Consider the following 18034-nt stretch of genomic DNA (forward strand, 5'->3'; position numbering starts at 1 on the left):
TTGCTCTTTTATTCAGTGAGATTTTCTTTTCCTTAACTGGTGCACTTTTCATGCAATTGTGTCACTTTGATGTGTTTTGTCATACTGTTTATTTTCAAATGCTAATAAATATAATTAAAAAAGAAAATAATTATATCCTAGTTGGATTCAAGTACAATGTACTATTTTGTTGTTTAGAGAAAAAGTCTTTTTAAAAATATTAATTCTTTGGTTAAATGGAGTCTATGGGAGACAACCTTCCCTTAATTCAGAGCTTTCTAAATAACTGTTTTCCAGATAACTGATCCTTTACCTGTATATGTACCAAAAATTGTAACCAAAATTTTGTTTCATGTTATTTGATCAGTATCTATATTGCCAGCTTTAAGCCTTAATAGTTTGCTGCAGGTTATGGCTGTGGGGCAAATCTGCCACCCACAGTAGGTGGGCACTATAATTAGGCAAACACATTTGTTTCTGTTCTTTGTGCAAATCAATAAATGTCCCTATTACTTTTCTGTAAGGTTTGTACATGCAAACTAGCACTGTGACTATTATATTCTCAGGTCTGGATTTAATATCCAGGTGCCCCTAGGCAGGATCTGCTCACTCCCTTTCCCTAACTGTCTCCTCCCCTTTCCCGTCACTTCCCCTACCTGTCTCCTCCCCTTTCCTGTCCCCTTCCCCTACCTGTCCCCTCCCCTTCTAATACCTCTCTTTTCCCCCATCCTCCTCCTTAATGCACATGCGTGTGCACATGTAGAACTGGTCAGGCACTGGAGACATGCAGGAGATTTTCAAATGCCATTCTCCAGTGATGGTATTTGGATGCTTTTGGGCCTGTATATACACATTTGTCCTAGAATTTGGCAGCTGGGAAATTCTGTTAAACTGAAGAGTTTATGCAATCATCTCCGGAGAAAACATGCGAGCTCATGGCTTAGGGCTGAAGGATTCCTTCATGTGTGATTATAGAAGATTTAACACAGTGATACGAGTGTGCACGTCTGTTTTTATCCAACAGCAGATATATGATTCAGAAGACTTTCCCGTCACCACAAGCTGCAGCCTTTAACACATTTCTATAAAACAGCAACAATAATTGGAGGCAAATCTACCATCAAATAAATCAAAGTAATCGGTAGTGATTTTTGACAGGCTCCTTGCCATGTGATCTGTGTGAGGCTTCATGTGGTATGAGCAATCCCTAAAGCAACTTTGCGTGCGGCAGTATATATAGAAAACATAGGGCAGAATATTATCTATATATTTTGTGAGTGGTGAATATAATTTTTCTTTTACTGCTATACCATTTGGCTCAAGAGAATCTCCTCCTCCTGATTCTATTTATTTCTCTCTAAATGTAACCCAAGATCTATGTGTCCTCTCTACCCCAGATGGCACATGACATTGCAACAAGGGATTATTTTGTGGACACTGACAAACTAATCGTGGAAATATATAACGGCCATACACTAGGGTGCATTGTCCTTTAAAGGGGAACTAAACCCACATAGAAAAATAATGAATCACAGTTAATGTAATTGCAAAAATACTAATTCAAATGGCAAATCGGAGGAGTAAGTGTACCAGCATTTTCTATTTGGGTTTGAATTCCCTTTAAAAAGGTTGATCACCTTTAAAAGTGTAGAGAGGCATATTCTGAGACAATTTGCAATTGGTTTTCTTTTTTCATTATTTGTGGCTTTTGAGTTATTTCGCTTTTTAATCAACAGCTCTCTAGTTTGTATTTCAGCAGTCTGGTTGCTAGGGTTCAAATTATTCGAGCAACCATGCATTGATTTGAATAAGAGGCTGGAATATGAAGAGGAGAGGGCCTGAATAGAAAGAGTAATAAAATTATCAATAAGTTAATTCAATCTTTTTCTTTGTATAGAGCTTCAGGTACACTTGATAACTTGAGAATGTAACTTTATACAGGATTGTGTGCAGTAAAAGATCTTGGTTGTTCTATATTTACCAATATGGCTGGGTGCCTTTGTCCCAAATGATGCATTTATGGTGCATGTGTATGGCACAGGCAGATCTGGAAAGGTTGTATGGACCATCACTCAAAGAAAAAGAAGCCTTAAGCAGCAACTGCAGGAGTGAGAAAAATCCTTTTAAAAAAAAAAAAAAATCATTTGATATAAATAATGAATTTGTTGGAGCTGTATAATTTGGCCTTTATGAGTAAGTGAAAAATTATAACTTAAGGGCAATATACAAAACATGCTGCCCACTCTATTGATTTGGCTTATTGAAAACATTATAGACTTTGATGTAGAAGCAGGAAACCGTCTACAGCAGATACAGATGGGGCAGACATTATTGACGTGTCAGACATATGATGCACCATCTGTACTTTGCAACCGAAAGGTCCCAAGCTGCCTCTAAAAAAGTGTGATGATTACATTAGATAATTGGCTCTACCCATAGATAAATAGATTTAGAGGGTAAAAGGTTAGGGAGTGTAGGATACACTAGCTATGAAACCTTAGTATGGTTATGTGTGTAAATACACCACCTTGCCCTACTGTAATTGGTTAGAAGCAGTACTCTGCACATGATAGTCTGACAGTGTGTAAGGAGGGGAGAAAATAAAATAGCTGCTTAATTTTAAAGAGGAAATATGAAACTTTATTTAACTTAAAGATAATGGATTGAAAAACCCTTGGAATTACATGTAATTATATTTGGGTACAGGGTCGGAATGGGCCAGGGGGACACCGGGAAAAAACCCAGTGGACGCGGCCCAGACCCCTTCCCCCGATCTGTTGGTCCCCCCAAAAAAACAAGCTGCAGCGGCATGCGCCATCATATGCGCACTGCCGTTTGCACATGTGCATAAGGGGCCCGGAGTTGGTGTATGCGCACGGGGGCCCTGGAGTTGGCACATGCACATGGGGCCCCTGGAGTTTGCATATGTGCGCTGGGGCCCACAGAGGTTTGGAACCCGGTGGGCCCCCAATGTCCAGTCCGACTCTGTTTGGGTGGATTTCTTAGAAAGGAGTCGTGTATTGTGGCTGCTATGACTGTTTAACCTTGTGTATTAATGCTCACACCTGTAACCCCCCTTCCTTGTGTAGTGTGAAGCTCCTCTCCCCTCTTTGAGGTCTCCATAGTCAGAGAGAGAGGGAAGGAGTGCTCAGAAAGCAAAAGTGGGCTAGACAAGGAAGGACTGCAGGTCTGCTGCTTATAATAAAGAGGAATAGGGCACATGGTTGAGCTGAGTCAAGTCATAACTGGAATGCTTTTCAAATGCAGAATTTGAGCATTCTTGTTGTTTAAATAAAACCTGAAAAATTATTTTGTGTAATTCTGAGGCAGTTATAATATATTTTACCTATGACCAAATCATTAGACTTCTATTTTTAAAGGGAAAATGTCTATTTTATATATGTAACATGAACACTAAAAATCTCCTATAATATTGTGTTTGCATTTAATCATTTGATGCACAGGGCAACTAACTATACATATATAACTTTGCTTCATTTCTAGAGAAAAAAACTCTAATGAACCATCTGCAGAAGCAGCACAGTACAACAGGTCCCTTGGCCTGAGTGAAATCTTTTCACATTCACTTATCAAAATTAAAAAAATAATTATATGATTCCCAAAGACCATTCTAAGGTACAAATGGTTTACAAACCATTTGTTAGAACAAAGCTGGGAGACTGAAAATCTAAAAACTTATCTCAGAGGCGGTAGCTGGTCTAATATCCGTTTACCTGGAAATACCTGGAATATGTGGATTTTGTCTTTTCAGTTAACAATAATATATGTGGGTCTCTTGTGTTCTTTCTTATCGTATATCTTTTTCAAGACTTTTAAATAAGGCTACATATTTAACCACCAACAATGACTCTATTTCTTTATGCAAGAGGCAGAAATCTGATTATATATTGTATAATCAGTATGTAAGGATAGTATAAGTCACTAAGGCAGTGATTTACCAATAAGCTACTGGGCCCCCGCAAGAAAATCTTCAGAAGGGCCCACTATGCTCTAAATCTTACCAGCACACGCTTCTATCTGTGCCCGCTCCCTTGCATATCCGTCTGTGTGTGAGCGAACCTACTTCCAAAAACAGTGTGAGTATGAGTTGTACTGTGAAGTATTCTGATTATAGAGGGTCTGCTTCCTCTTCATGCAACTGTACTGAGGAGTTACATGACCTTGGCAGTTCATGGCTGGGGAGGTCGATGAATGGATTTGGGTGGATGAACAGATTGGATAGATTTGGGCAGAGGGATGGGTAGGTTGGTGGATGGATTGATGGGCAGGCAAAATTGGATGGGTGGATGGACAAGGTGTGGTGGACAGTTACTTCTGGATGGTCCTGCTAGGAAGGCCGACTTAGAGGGAATAGCACCGGCCGTCAGGTTGTTTTTGCAGACAGCGAAATTAATTTAGTGGGCAGGAGTGTGTAATCATAAGTGACTCACTTCAAACATTTATTTGTGAAAAATTGCCACAGCAAATAGTTTTAAATTATAAAAATCAATGCATAGGCATTACTTCATAACATACCACAAGGCAATGTCTTCCTCATGTCGGCCCCTCCCTCCTGACGCATTTTGCGCCACTGACGATCCTCTGATGAATATAATTTGAAACTATTTGCTGTGGTGATTTTGCACAAATGTTTGAAGCGAGTCACTTTGTATGTTTCATCAATGAATTCTGTGTGCATTGAGACTCTTGCATATTGCTCACATGTAGGTGGTATGTATCCACATTATTAAGTTTATTTATGATAGTGACTGTGTGATCAGCATCTTGTGGATAGATGGTTGGGCAGAGCAGTGTTCAGAGTTGTGGCAACAGGCAGACATGGAGGGGTAGAGGTAGCACCGTAGAGAGTGAAAGTGGCCTGGGGTACTTTGAGAGACACACTAACTAGATTAGTTTGCATGCCACCGAGTTTTAAACAGCACAATTTTACGTAGGAGCATGCCAAAGTTTTTTTTTTTTTTTCACCAGTGTCTTCTTGCCCAAAAAACTTTGGGGGGGGGGGGGGGTTAGAGCTACTGAAAACCAATTCAACTAATGGACCCAGTAGCGGAGCTTTCGAAAAAAAAAAAAACCCACTACATTCTATAAGCAAACTCCTTTAAAAAAAACATTGTAAACATTAGTACTTCCATTCCAGACGCCTTTGGGACTTCAGGCAGCGCAAGTACAATATTCTCAGACATTTTCAGGCTGAAGAAAATTAACACAGAGAAATGAATGCACCAGCAAGAAATAATACTTACATTCTCTAGCTGGTGAGCTAGCTAACTCTTGGGGTCCAGCCTGCGCAGGGTTTTGCTTTGATTGCCGCATAGCACTTTGAATTTAAATATTCTTTTATTTCTCAAGCACCAGTAGCTTCTCTGATAACTTCTGTCAGAATGGAACTGCTGCCTGAAGGTGATAGGTCTCCAATATAATGCATTGTACAGTAACATGTATTGTGTACTGGACTTTTTAATATATTCATTTAGCCAGATTCTTTTGTGTGCCTTGATATTTTTTATTTTTTTTTTAGAATCTTTGTATATTTATTATGACAGACTCTATAGTGCATGTTATGTTGCTGCTGCTTCAGGCGCTTATTTGAGCAGTGAAGGTGAGTGGGATATAGAAGGAATGAAAAAGAACACTGATAATAAGGACAGTGGAAATAATTGGATGAAACTACCATTTCTCAAGGCTAGATGAAAGCAACAGAATAGCTATGCAAGTCAGACAGTGCCTCTAGTACACTTCCTCCTCTTCACACCATTTTTTACTTAACGTTTTCATATTTTTTTTAAAGTTTTTAAAACTTTAGCTTTTTGCTTTATGTGTTTCTTTGCTCTATGTCTCTATGACCTCCTGACTTTGTTTTTAAAAAAAAAAAAATGCATAGGGAGGTATGGTTATGGCTAGTGATGGGCGAATAAATTTGCCTGGCGTGCATCTGTGGGGAGTTTCTGCATTTCACCGCCAGAGAATAAATTTGTAAAAATTCGTCAGCGGCAAAAACATTTTTGGACGCGCGGCCGAAGCGTCACTCGAGTCAAAATCGCCCTGCGTCAACACTATTTAGACACCCATTGACTTTAACACTGGAATCAAAATTGACGCGGTCGTCAATTTTAGAGTTTCACTAAGTTTTTGTGAATTTTTTGTCGTCCTGCAAATTTCGCCGCAAAGCAAAACGGGAGAAATTTGCCCATCACTAGTTATGTGTTATAATGTCAAACAGGCAACCTATCAGAATCGATATTGATTGACCGCTAATGGTTCATTTACTAGGTACAGCCAGGACTACACCAAGAAATCTTTTCAGTGAATGATATCTGGTCTGAGAACCATGGGTAAAGGGAGAAGGCACGGTGAGCTATCTCCCTATAGTATTTATTGTAAAGCAGAAAACAACGTGCCTTATTCCCTTTATTTGTAGTTCAAATTGGTTTGGAGAAGCGGAAGCTAGGAATCAGGGAGCACCAGCATGAAATTAAAGTAAAGTAAATTAAGTGGTGTGCAAGAGGTTGATTGTACCTGATCTGAGAATCCAGTTGACTTTTTTTCCTTCCATCTCCTGTCTCTTGACTTGACATCTATTTAGAGTTTAATACCTTAAAGGACATGGAAAGCCCCAAAACATAAAGACCACTAATGATAGGGTCAATGATGACGTGGTGGATTACATACATGAGATTCACTGCATCATTAGAGCTTTGTCAATCTATTACCTGCTGCAGTTGGTAAATGTATTTGTCTCCTACTATATGAATCTGCTTGTCATTTTGACTAAGTACTGTAGGCTCTTCAAGAGTTTAGAAAAATGAGGTTGTTCAATATGTGGTGCTGTATTAAAATTGTATATATCTAACTTCTCACTCTACAGGTCCTGAGCAATTTAGCTCAAAGAGCTTTGCTGTTCAAGCCCAGAAGAAGATCCTCAGTAAGATGGCAACAAAGACCATGGCCAACATGCTTATTGATGACACAAGCAGTGAAATATTTGATGAGCTCTTTAAAGTAACCAAGGAATATGTAAAAAACAAGAAAGAGGCCCACAAGGTCCTGAAGGACCTTGTAAAGGTTGCAGTAAAAGTCGGCATTCTGTACAGAAATAAACAGTTCAGTCTGGAAGAACTTGAAATAGTCGAAAACTTCAGGAAAAAACTGAATCAGACCTGCATGACTGCAGTCAGTTTCTTTGAGGTTGAGTACACGTTTGATAAAAATGTGCTTTCCGGACTGTTGCACGAATGTAAAACTCTTCTTCATGAATTGGTGCAGCGCCATCTAACACCAAAATCCCACAGTCGCATCGACAGGGTTTTTAATCATTTTGCTGATGTGGAATTCCTTACTGCCCTCTATAGCCTTGAAGGAAATTACAGGCCGTACCTCAAAAGGATTTGTGAAGGGGTCAATAAATTACTTGATGAAAGGGTTCTTTAAATTGTTGCCTTCAGGAACATCGTGTTTATAATCCCACTAAGTGAAAACTGCATTTTAATGGCCTTGTCATTCCAGGTGGCCGGATAACAGTACAGCACACGTCTGTCTAGAGTGCAGTGTTTGCTTTCTTGTCAGAGGATTGGAATCTGTTATCTTTACACGTTCACTGAATGAGGCCTTTGTTGCTATTATGAATACGTATACCTTCAGCAAAGAGCACATCAACAGACATCTGTAAGCAACTTCATTGAACTGGTGGCTCAAGCAGAACTGAACTTGATCTAACAGTAAGCATCAGAGAAATGGATTCCCAAGCAAAGCATCAGAGCACTGTTTCTTATGAAGTACTTTGTATTTTCATTTAGTACTGCTATACCATGTTCAAGCTTTCCAGCAAAAGCAAAGAACTGTGATAATCACAGGGGAGCAACCAGACATACAGAATGTTCCATTGTACCAACACCTGCTTTCTTCTAAGTTACCTTATCATGCAAAGGATCAACAAACTCCAGTCATGGTATCATCGTGTTTCACTTGTATGTAAAGTTATGTAATCATGCGTTTGAATACATTTTGGTACAGTTTATATATACGATGAGCAGAAATGTATTACACCCCCTAGTAACCTTTTAGCCTCAACATGATGGGCGCAAATTAAAAGGTAACTATAATAGTTTGTCAATGGAGGGACCAAGAGCTATTTCAGATATATTTTCACACAGTGGTAGTTAGGTAGCTACTTCACAAAATCAGTAGTAAATTAATCCACCAACTAGGAAAAATGGTATTAACCTGTAAACTGTAAAGTATATTCCACCAGGCAGTATAAAGTATATTCCACCAGGCAGTATAAATATATTTTTTTTCAGTAATCTAAAATGCAGCGAGAGTATGAAATAGAGATGGGGCCCCCCAAAATCTCTCAATTCAGTATTCAGCTTTTCTACTATTGATATACACCAGTATGACTGCCATTACTACCATTTATTCTATATGCAATCTGATGTCCCACTTCCAGCACTCATCAGGGCAGTTTGGAGAAAATAGGATAGGAGATAAAGGAATTTTCCTAGGCCTAGGCTTGCAGAGTTATATTATCCTGGATAATATAATTCTGTAAGCCTAGGATAATTCCTTTACCTCCTATCCTATTGTATCCAAACTGCCCTGATGAGTGCTGGAAGTGGGACATCAGAATTATCCATTCTCAACTTGGTGACTTTAATGAGGGTTGGTTTTGTTTCTTTGCATCAATAATAAGAACCCACAAATATATTGTATCCACAGTCATGTACAGACCCTGCCAGCGTAGGTTATTGAGTTCACGTGAAGTCATAACCCTATATAAATAAGAACAAAACTCTCGATATACTATTTGCTTACATGTAAAAACTGTGATTTCAGTTGGTGCTCAGGGTTTGTGGAGGATACACGTACAAGGATATTTGTTCTGGTTAAAGGACAAGGAGGGGTAAAGCCATTTGCATTTTGATTGGCACTCCCAGTGATATTAATTGCTTACCCCATACTTGGCCATACATGAACCCAAATTCTTTGGAAAAAGCTTCTACTGGCGGACCTGCTGCAGAGAATAGCTGGGAACAAGAAGGAAAATGCCATCCAATCACCCTGCCATTAAGTAACCCTGGGCCAGTGCAATTTTAAAAGAAGTGGAGCACCAATTTGGGATAAGTGATTAAATTCAGTGGGGTTGTATAACCAATCCATCCCCCCCCCAGTAACTTTAGCTTGATTTGCCCTTTAAAGAATATACATTTTCTAAACAAAAGCAGTTAAAGGGATACTTTTCTAATATATTTCTTTAAAAAGACAAGGTGATATGTGAAGACATCTACCTACTTTGTTGGATCTATAATAGTATTTTCAGGCGATAAAGGTGAACTATTATAAGTCTGTGAACAATCATATCAAAATAAATAATGTGGGAAAAAAAGCCGATTTGTAAAATGTATTTTCCAAAAAAAAAGACAAATAGTATCTTAGCATGAGTGTGCGGTTATTGTGCAATATTTGTCGTGTGCCAGTTCATTTTCTAGTGCAATGTTCTGCTGCCAGACTGATGCAGCTGGTGATATAAAACACAAGGTACAGTATTATCTCTGGTTGAATAAAATGCTTTTTCAAACAGTTACTTATAGAACGATGCATAACCAACAAGATGCTCTTGTTCCACCTTGTTTGCCTGGTTGCTGTATAGTCCTGTAATAAACCAACTCTAATTCAGTGAACAGGAAATGGCTTTAAACATGGCTTCTGTCTTGTTTGTTTTTCAAAAGGTTCACACACAGGCTTTCTAGTGTTAGGGGACTTTATTTTGCAGGAAACATACCTTGCTATGTAACATCCATAAGAGCGGTATTCTCATGTATCCACACTTTTCCTATTTAGCTGGCACACTGCAGAAAGCCTTTTTTATTTTCGTTTGCATGTCCCCATTGTTTATAGAAACAGTAACACTGTATTTAATTTAGTATGTTATAGCATGTACTATTCATAGCACCATTGCAATCAGTCTACATTAATTATTTATACGTTTTGCATTATTCACCTTCCTCTGTTTTTCCAGCTTTTAAATGGGAATTACCGATCCAGGCAGCCAAAAAAACTACTTACTTAATAATTTTATTATTATTGTTACTTTTTAGTCCTTATCTTTCTATTTAGCCTCTCTCCTACTACTACTCAAACCACTGCCTGGCTGCTAAGAAACATCCCCATATCATGATGCTTGTGCCGCCATGCTTCACTGTCTTCACACTGTACTGTGACTTGAAATCAGTGTTTGGGACAAACGATCTGTGACTCCTAGACCCAAAAATAACAATCTTGCTTTCATCAGTCCACAAAATGTTGCACCATTTCTCCATAGGCCAGTCAATGTGTTATTTTGCAAATAGTAAGCTCTTCAGCATATCTTTTTTTTTTTCAACAATGGGACTTTGGGGGGGCTTCTTGCTGATAGCTTGGCTTCACATAGGCGTCTTCTAACTGTAACAGTACTCACAGGTAACTGTAGACCTTCTTTGATCTTCTTGGAACTGATCATTGGCTGAGTCTTCTACTCATTCATATGGTCGTTTTTCAGGTTTTGGTTGCCATTTCAAAGCATTTGAGATCATTTCAGATGAGCAGTCTATCATTTTCTGCACATCTTTATATGTTTTCCCCTCTCCAATCAACTTCCTATCACTATAACCAGCATGCACAACATTTGATGCCTTCCTTTCTTAAATAAACCTCACTAATTGAACTCCACACTGCTATTATTTGGAACAAGCTATTATTATTTTTAACATTTATATTTTATTTTGAAGAAGCCTCAATTAATGATTGTCACACAGAATCAGCATCATGCATGGCATGACTGTTGGTTTTCTATTACTCTAATACACCTACTAGTAAATTATAAGTAGTTTATAAGTAGAAATAGAATTTCAACAGTGGTTGATCATCTTAGTGATGATGGACTGCTATTATTGTGAACACTGTGTGCATGCTTGCTAACATACTGTATATTTCTGTTTAAAAAGCAAAATTCTTAACCATTCTCCTCTTTTTGCAGCAGTTACTGATTAGAAGTCCGTAACCTTGACAGCAAAGAAAAAAAAAAAAACACTTCCAGTATCTTCAAAAGCTTGGGTATTTAGACAATTGATCCAATGTAATATTCAGGTCCCTTGTTGCTACCAGACATCTAAAAGTTGATTTATTCCAGAAAACTGCTTCTGCAAAGCTTTTAATTCTTCATCTGCTAATGGGAAAAGAAGTAATGCTGAAAGAGCAGAAACTTTAGCTGTCAAGTAGGTCTCAAACTCTCATCAAAAAGCAGACATGCAGGGAATCCAAAATGTTTCCCTAAAACTTTTATTTTGCTTTATGGCCCAATTCAGTGACATGCTATTCGATTTGGTTGAATGTATTAGAGGCAGTTTTTCATTCATAAGGCAGTGCTGAATCTCTAAATCATTATCTTTACATTGGGCTCTTCCTCAGATTTTCTCTGCATTTTTCTAGCACTCCCGCATCTTTCCTACTTTGATTGAAGGTTGGGGCCCCAAACCTGGCCCAGCAAAGTCTCTTAAAATCTCAAAATAGAGATCCTCCCTGCATTCTGCTGTCATATGAAGACTTCTTTTGGTCACTGCAGAATATTTTTCACCTCTGTTCAACCATGGCTCATCTTACACACATGAACATGACTCGAATTGTTTCTTAGTTCAAAAAGATAATCCTTAGGAAATAAATATTTAATTCTTGCAAACATAATTGGTAGTCAGTCTTTGACATATTCTTTTGAGAATATTTTCCTTGAATTACCTGAGCCTATAGAAATGAAGACAAGCATTACCTAGGGTTTTATGAGAAACCATAATGACACACATCTAATTATACTAAAATGTTGAACCAGAGACTTTGGGTTCAGACTTTTTCCTCTGGATTAGGTTTAAAATAGGTATTTTTATTTGATTAAACTACTGCAATACTGAACAAGTCTTTGTACAATCTAAGCTAATCAGTTAACCATGAACGATATTTTTGGTATGATACTTTAAAGGGATACTGTCATGGGAAAAAAAAATTTTTTCAAAATGAATCAGTTAATAGTGCTGCTCCAGCAGAATTCTGCACTGAAATCTATTTCTCAAAAGAGCAAACAGATTTTTTTATATTCAATTTTGAAATCTGACATGGGGCTAGACATTTTGTCAACTTCCCAGCTGCCCCCAGTCATGTGACTTGTGCTCTGATAAACTTCAGTCACTCTTTACTGCAAGTTAGAGTGATATCACACCCCTCTTTTTCCCCCAGCAGCCAAACAAAAGAACAATGGGAAGGTAACCAGATAACAGCTTCCTAACACAAGATAACAGCTGCCTGGTAGATCTAAGAACAACACTCAATAGTAATAACCCATGTCCCACTGAGACACATTCAGTTACATTGAGAAGAAAAAACAGCAGCCTGCCTGAAAGCATTTCTCTCCTAAAGTGCAGGCACAAGTCACATGACTGGGGCAGCTGGGAAATTTACAAAATGTCTAGCCCCATGTCAGATTTTAAAATTGAATATAAAAAAAATCTGTTTGCTCTGTTGAGAAATGGATTTCAGTGCAGAATTCTGCTGGAGCAGCACTATTAACTGATTCATTTTGAAAAAAAAATTTTTTCCCATGACAGTATCCCTTTAATATTCAGAATTATTTCTTTTCATCAAAGGAAAAAACATCATTCCGTTGTGGCAAATCAAAGGAAGACAAATGGGAAACAAGAAAAGAGGCATATGATCAAAATTGAACAAGAGGAAACCTATTAAAAAGAGCCAGCCTTATTTGTTAGTTCTAATTCTAAATGAGTGCCAAAGGGTTTCTCTTTTAAACAGCATAAAAATAAAACCTTTTTACATTCATGATTGTGCAAAATAAATTAGCAGGTACTGAAACACATCACTTGCTGGGAAATGAAAAAAAAAAAAGTTTAGTAAAAAAGTTCAATAAAAAAAAATCTCTTTTTAAGTCTTGTAGCGATTCACCATGCTGTACACTCAGGAGTCCACGGATTGGTAGCTAGAATGTAGCTTTGGCATTCAGTACAAAGGATGCAACCATGTAAACATCAGCATTGCTAGAAGTAGGCAACAATGGTCACTGTTCTTCTAATGCCTTTTGGCACTGATGTAGTAAACAGTCCGGCAGAGTGGAAGAAAGTGATCTGATCCATAATGTCAGAAGCCCAGAACTGAAGTGACAGTGTAGCAGGGAGGGCACTGTGGGGAGCATCTGGCATGCAGCTAACCCTTCATCACCTTAACAAGAAAAAAAGAATACAAATAATAACAGTTAGTCACTTCATATTCATTTTTATTATTATCATTTTTATAGCACTAACAAATTACAGTGTTTTTGTTCTTCTTGTTCAGTGATTTCTTTGAGTCTCCTGTGCTGCTAAATGACATATTACAGTACAATGATGTGTGAATGAGTCACATGGGAAGGCCCATTTATCACAGGTCGAATTTCGAATTCATGTGCGTTTTTTTTAAAAATTCGAATATACTCGCAATTCGACTGGGAGGTTATTTAAGAAGAAATGTTAACGGCTAATGTTTGATTGAATGGTTCCAACCCGGATAATTTGAATTGTATTCGATTTGTATGCGATTCATACAAATTTTTCTCCCGAAAAAAACCTTGAATGTGAGGAAGGCTATTAACATCTCCAAATGGCTCAGCGGACCTCAGCCATTGACTTGTACATGTAATTGGCAGGTTTAAGGTGGAGAATATTTGGAATTAGGACTGTTTTCATGGTCGAGTTGTGATAAATCTCACATTTGAATTTAGATTCGCATAGGTTGATTAAAAATCGAATGTTTGAATTTTTAAACTCGAAAATTCAAATTGAGTATTCGAACCCTTGATAAATGTGCCCCATACAGTCAAACATCTGTATAGGAAGTGTTGACAGGCAGATGTTTAAGTAATGCTCTGCCTATGGCAGCCCTGGAGGTGACAGGTACAACAACATTTCAAAACACTGTGTTCACCACCTGGGTACAATATGCAGAACTGCTTTGAGCCGTCTCACAACCACAGTACATTAGAACATCTCATCCACTGACAATCTCTTCATCAGGTGCAGTCTATGCAAAGTGCATAACAAACATGACATAAGAATTCGGTGTAGATATGAAATGGTGTAGATGGGATTATTAGCCATACATTTACATTTGTTGAAATAATGGAATGTCAATTGAAGGGTATATAGAGGTGCACATGGTAATCTTACCTATAATTTCGACAATATAAAGGTTAATTCCCTGCTGTAAGGTGCGAAGAACCCCTGTGAGAGACTTCTGGCCACTGACGACTGTTATCTTGTGTTTCAGTTCACTTGTGTACGAAGGCCACATTTTGCCAAATTCTTCAGTTGAAATACTTAAAGGTCTACATGAGGAAAAAGAGATATCAATTTTGTACAAATGCTCAGTTAGCTTCCCTTCCTAATAACTATATATACACACACACACCCAAGAGCTAGAACTGGTAGGGGGGGGGGGGCATCTTATCCATGGGAGAGTGTTTTTATCTGCACAAACATTTCTAAGGGGCCATGCAATGTGCCTAATTCTACAATACCCCATGAGAAATATAATGGTTTAAGCTAAAGATATAGTGAATAAAGTACCCCCTCTTGTAAAATATAAGGATATTATAAGTTACCGAGGAGTTTCATGACCATATAAAAACACGAGGCCAAAGGCCGAGTGTTTTTATACAGGTCATGGAACTCCGAGGTAACTTCTAATATCCTCATATTTTACAACTGGGGGTACTTTATTTATTATAATACACAAATTTCAGTGAGTCATGTGACCGAAATGACATCAGAACTCACCGTTTATAACTGGTGACATCAGAACTCACCGTTTATAAGGATATAATTTACAAGATATTCATGGCTTTTGTGTATTATATACTCCTATATATACTGTATAAACTACAGAGATATCCTCCAATATGTTAGCTCTGCATTGCAGCTTTAATGCTTAAAGGCTTTAACACACAGGCAGATTCGGGGAGATTTAGTCACCTGGTGACTAATCGCCTCTTTGCGGGGCGTCAATCTCCCTGAACTGCCTTACCCCTGCTATAATGAGAAAACGCCAGCGCCAATGCACTCGCGGCGCTTCAATTTCCGGAGTCGCCAGAAGTTTCCTCATGAGACTATTGAAATCGAGTCCGTTGGCGCTGGCATTTTCTCATTATAGAAGTCGGAAGGAAGTTCGGGGAGATTGTCGCCCCGCAGAAGAGGTGATTAGTCGCCAGTCGACTAAATCTCCCGAATCTGCCCTTGTGCTAGCTCCCAAAGTGTATAAGGGAGTCTCACAGAACGTCATAGGTAAAGCAGCAAGGTTCACAAAGTGCAGTGGGTAGAAGCTACCCATGAATTGTATAGTAAAGCTTAGACTGAAATCCATTTTAAAAATAACCCTACCCTACAGAAAACAGGCAACTTAACAACAGGAGTATAATGTTGCTTAGGGGATCCCCCTAACAAACATGCCATAATAAGTGTCTGTGTTCTCTCGAGAACAAAAACAACTCGAAATTGTATACCTGCATTACTAAACTATCTTCCCAGTTGCAGTGCAGTCGTTGGCTGATCAGAACAGGGCTGTATAAAACAACATACCTTATAAAGTCCACCAGCTGGAAATCTACAGAAAACGTGAGCTGAGAAGGCTCCTCCAGCTGTGACTGGTAACTGATACAGCCATACACTGCTTCTGTAGAGCAAGGGCTCAGCATCTGTACACTGCCCCAGCACTGCTGCCTGCCAAGTGCATCAACCTGGGAGAACTGGCAACGAAGACTTGAGGAGATCTGCATGATACAGATGGAAAATGAAGACCAATCATGTAACAGAAATACAGTTACTTGTCCTATAATAAATAACCATGTCATTTTTTTAAACGCATAAGAGGATTTTTAGGCATTGTTCCTATAGAACTACTCACCGCGCAGTTTTGTGAATCTTCAAAATTAACACTGATATTCTGAATTCCTGAAGAAGTCCTATTGACAATTATTATGGCAAGCAGCAAACTTTCTTCTTTCCATACTTTGCTAAAGTATAGACTTAAAGCGTCATTGCTTGCAGTCTCTCTGACAGATGAATGAGGGTACTGGGCAAGATCAGGCATCAGGGATGGCACGTGGGACACACTGCAAGTTTCTTCATTAGGCAAAGTGGTTTGCAATGTTTTGATAATATCCATGTTAGTGTTGGCAAACAAAGATGAAGAAACACCCCCTTCCCCTAGAGTATCAAGTTGCTCTCTTGATGCGTTGGAATCTAGTAACCTAGAGTTCATCAAGTGCATGTCAGATGTTGGTGGAGTGCAGCTGTCTCCATCAGAAGAGAGATGGCTGGGCAGGGAAGACGACTCTTCATTCATTACTTTATTTCTACCCATCTTTGATTTCCTTTTGAACTTCTTTGGCGTATGCTCTGTTTTACCCATCTGTACAACAGAGATGAAGTAAACCACAGCTATTAAAATAGCCATATTAATAGTAACTCAGCCAATAGGTGACACAGAAATTAAATCCAATAATATAAGAACAATATTGCATGCAGGGAGAAAGGTATAATATAAAATGCTAGAGCAGTGCATTCCCTTATCAGATAATTTTATTAATATTCATTCATTTTTACTGCTGTTTTTAATCACACCATGTACAGTTTCTCCACATTTAGAAGGGTGTTGTTGAAGAAGAAAGAACTAATACAATTTTATACTTTAATATAGGGTTGTCAAACTTGTCACCCTCTAGGTGTTAGGAATTACAGTTCCCAGCATTCTCCTGCAGGGGTGTGGGAGCTGAAATTCAGTGGATGCAAACGGATTTTCCCACTTTTACATTTGAGGAAAATTCTGATTCTTCTAGCCAGCAATAACACTCCACCAACCATGTGATAAGAACAATCATTATCAAATACACAATTTAGCAGCAGAATGTGACAAAATCCTACCAGGCTGACAGCATTGGACCCAAGGCCAACAAACAGGGTAGAAGCTAGCTGCCTCTTCTCTTTCTCTTCCTCTGTAATGGGCGCCAAACTCTCATCAGTCCGTTGAGGTTTCTTGTTCCCACTCAGTGAAACCACGCTGTCCAGAGGGGCTGAAATAGACTCTGGCTCAACTGATGTACCTTCCTTTTTAAATAGGTAACCCTCTTTGCCCCAAAGCTTCTTCACGCCATCAAGCTTAAGACGAGTATCTCTATTAAGAGACAAAAAAAAAAAAACATGCAAATGTTACAAAGTATATTTATATAGTAATATTGAAAGCGAGAAAGAAACAACAAAAAACAAACCTTAAAGTCTAACAATTAGAGAAGTAGGTTACATATTTTCATTCTCAGTATTTCCCCTGTAGTAAAGAACATCTTATACATAGGCCTATATATACTTCTCTCCTACAGTTTCTTTGGTGAGAGAGAGTAAACAGAGACCTTTATTTGTATATAGCATCCCAATGATGCTACACTAAATACTAATTTAAATCTCCATTAATTTAAACCTCCATAAAACAATAAAATAGTTTGCCTAGATTTCCTACAGTCTCATATACAATGCACCCATAACATTATACCAATAAAATTATCTCCACGCTGGTAAGTGCCATAGTATTTAAACAAAGAGAGTGTAAGTTCTACAGATCATTGCCCTGTACTTCTGCAATTGACAAAAGGGAAAGCATGTATAATACAACTGGATATCATTGCTCTCCATTATTCCTTTTAAAGAAAAATGATATTACCTATTAGATAAATGTGGATATAAAGGACATTTCCAGCAAAAAAAGTACAAGGATGTTGAAATGATAAGTTTGACAGATAAAACTACAAACGTTAAAGGGTTTGTTCACCTTTAAAGTTCCCTTTTTTCAGTTCAGTTGGTTTCAGACCTTTCCCCAGAAATAAAGACTTTTTCCAATTACATTGTATTTTCTATTTGTGACTTTGTTTCTATATTGAAGTGAGAATTTTAATTTTTTACCTTCTAAGAGGAGGGACGGG

The 18034-nt window shown here is 38.2% G+C and overlaps 2 protein-coding genes across 3 annotated transcripts in view; one reads left to right on the plus strand and one right to left on the minus strand.

Moving 5' to 3' along the window:
• The window catches only part of tnfaip8l3.S (TNF alpha induced protein 8 like 3 S homeolog), a 33687-nt gene extending 23993 nt beyond the window's left edge, over window positions 1-9694 (plus strand). For both annotated transcript variants that reach the window (XM_041588298.1, XM_041588299.1), the window contains exon 2: window positions 6866-9694. In XM_041588298.1, coding sequence (XP_041444232.1) covers window positions 6866-7428 — 563 coding nt within the window. In that variant the 3' untranslated portion in view covers window positions 7429-9694. The remainder of the gene's footprint in view (window positions 1-6865) is intronic.
• A 3141-nt stretch (window positions 9695-12835) lies between these two features.
• The window catches only part of ap4e1.S (adaptor related protein complex 4 subunit epsilon 1 S homeolog), a 30207-nt gene continuing 25008 nt past the window's right edge, over window positions 12836-18034 (minus strand). Inside the window, exons 17-21 of the mRNA XM_018255431.2 lie at window positions 16986-17235; window positions 15967-16473; window positions 15642-15832; window positions 14235-14392; window positions 12836-13251 (exon numbers count right to left, since the gene is read on the minus strand). Coding sequence (XP_018110920.1) covers window positions 13091-13251; window positions 14235-14392; window positions 15642-15832; window positions 15967-16473; window positions 16986-17235 — 1267 coding nt within the window. The 3' untranslated portion in view covers window positions 12836-13090. The remainder of the gene's footprint in view (window positions 13252-14234; window positions 14393-15641; window positions 15833-15966; window positions 16474-16985; window positions 17236-18034) is intronic.

The sequence above is a fragment of the Xenopus laevis genome, chromosome 3S (genome assembly GCF_017654675.1).
Source record: "Xenopus laevis strain J_2021 chromosome 3S, Xenopus_laevis_v10.1, whole genome shotgun sequence".
NCBI classification, from domain to species: domain Eukaryota; kingdom Metazoa; phylum Chordata; class Amphibia; order Anura; family Pipidae; genus Xenopus; species Xenopus laevis.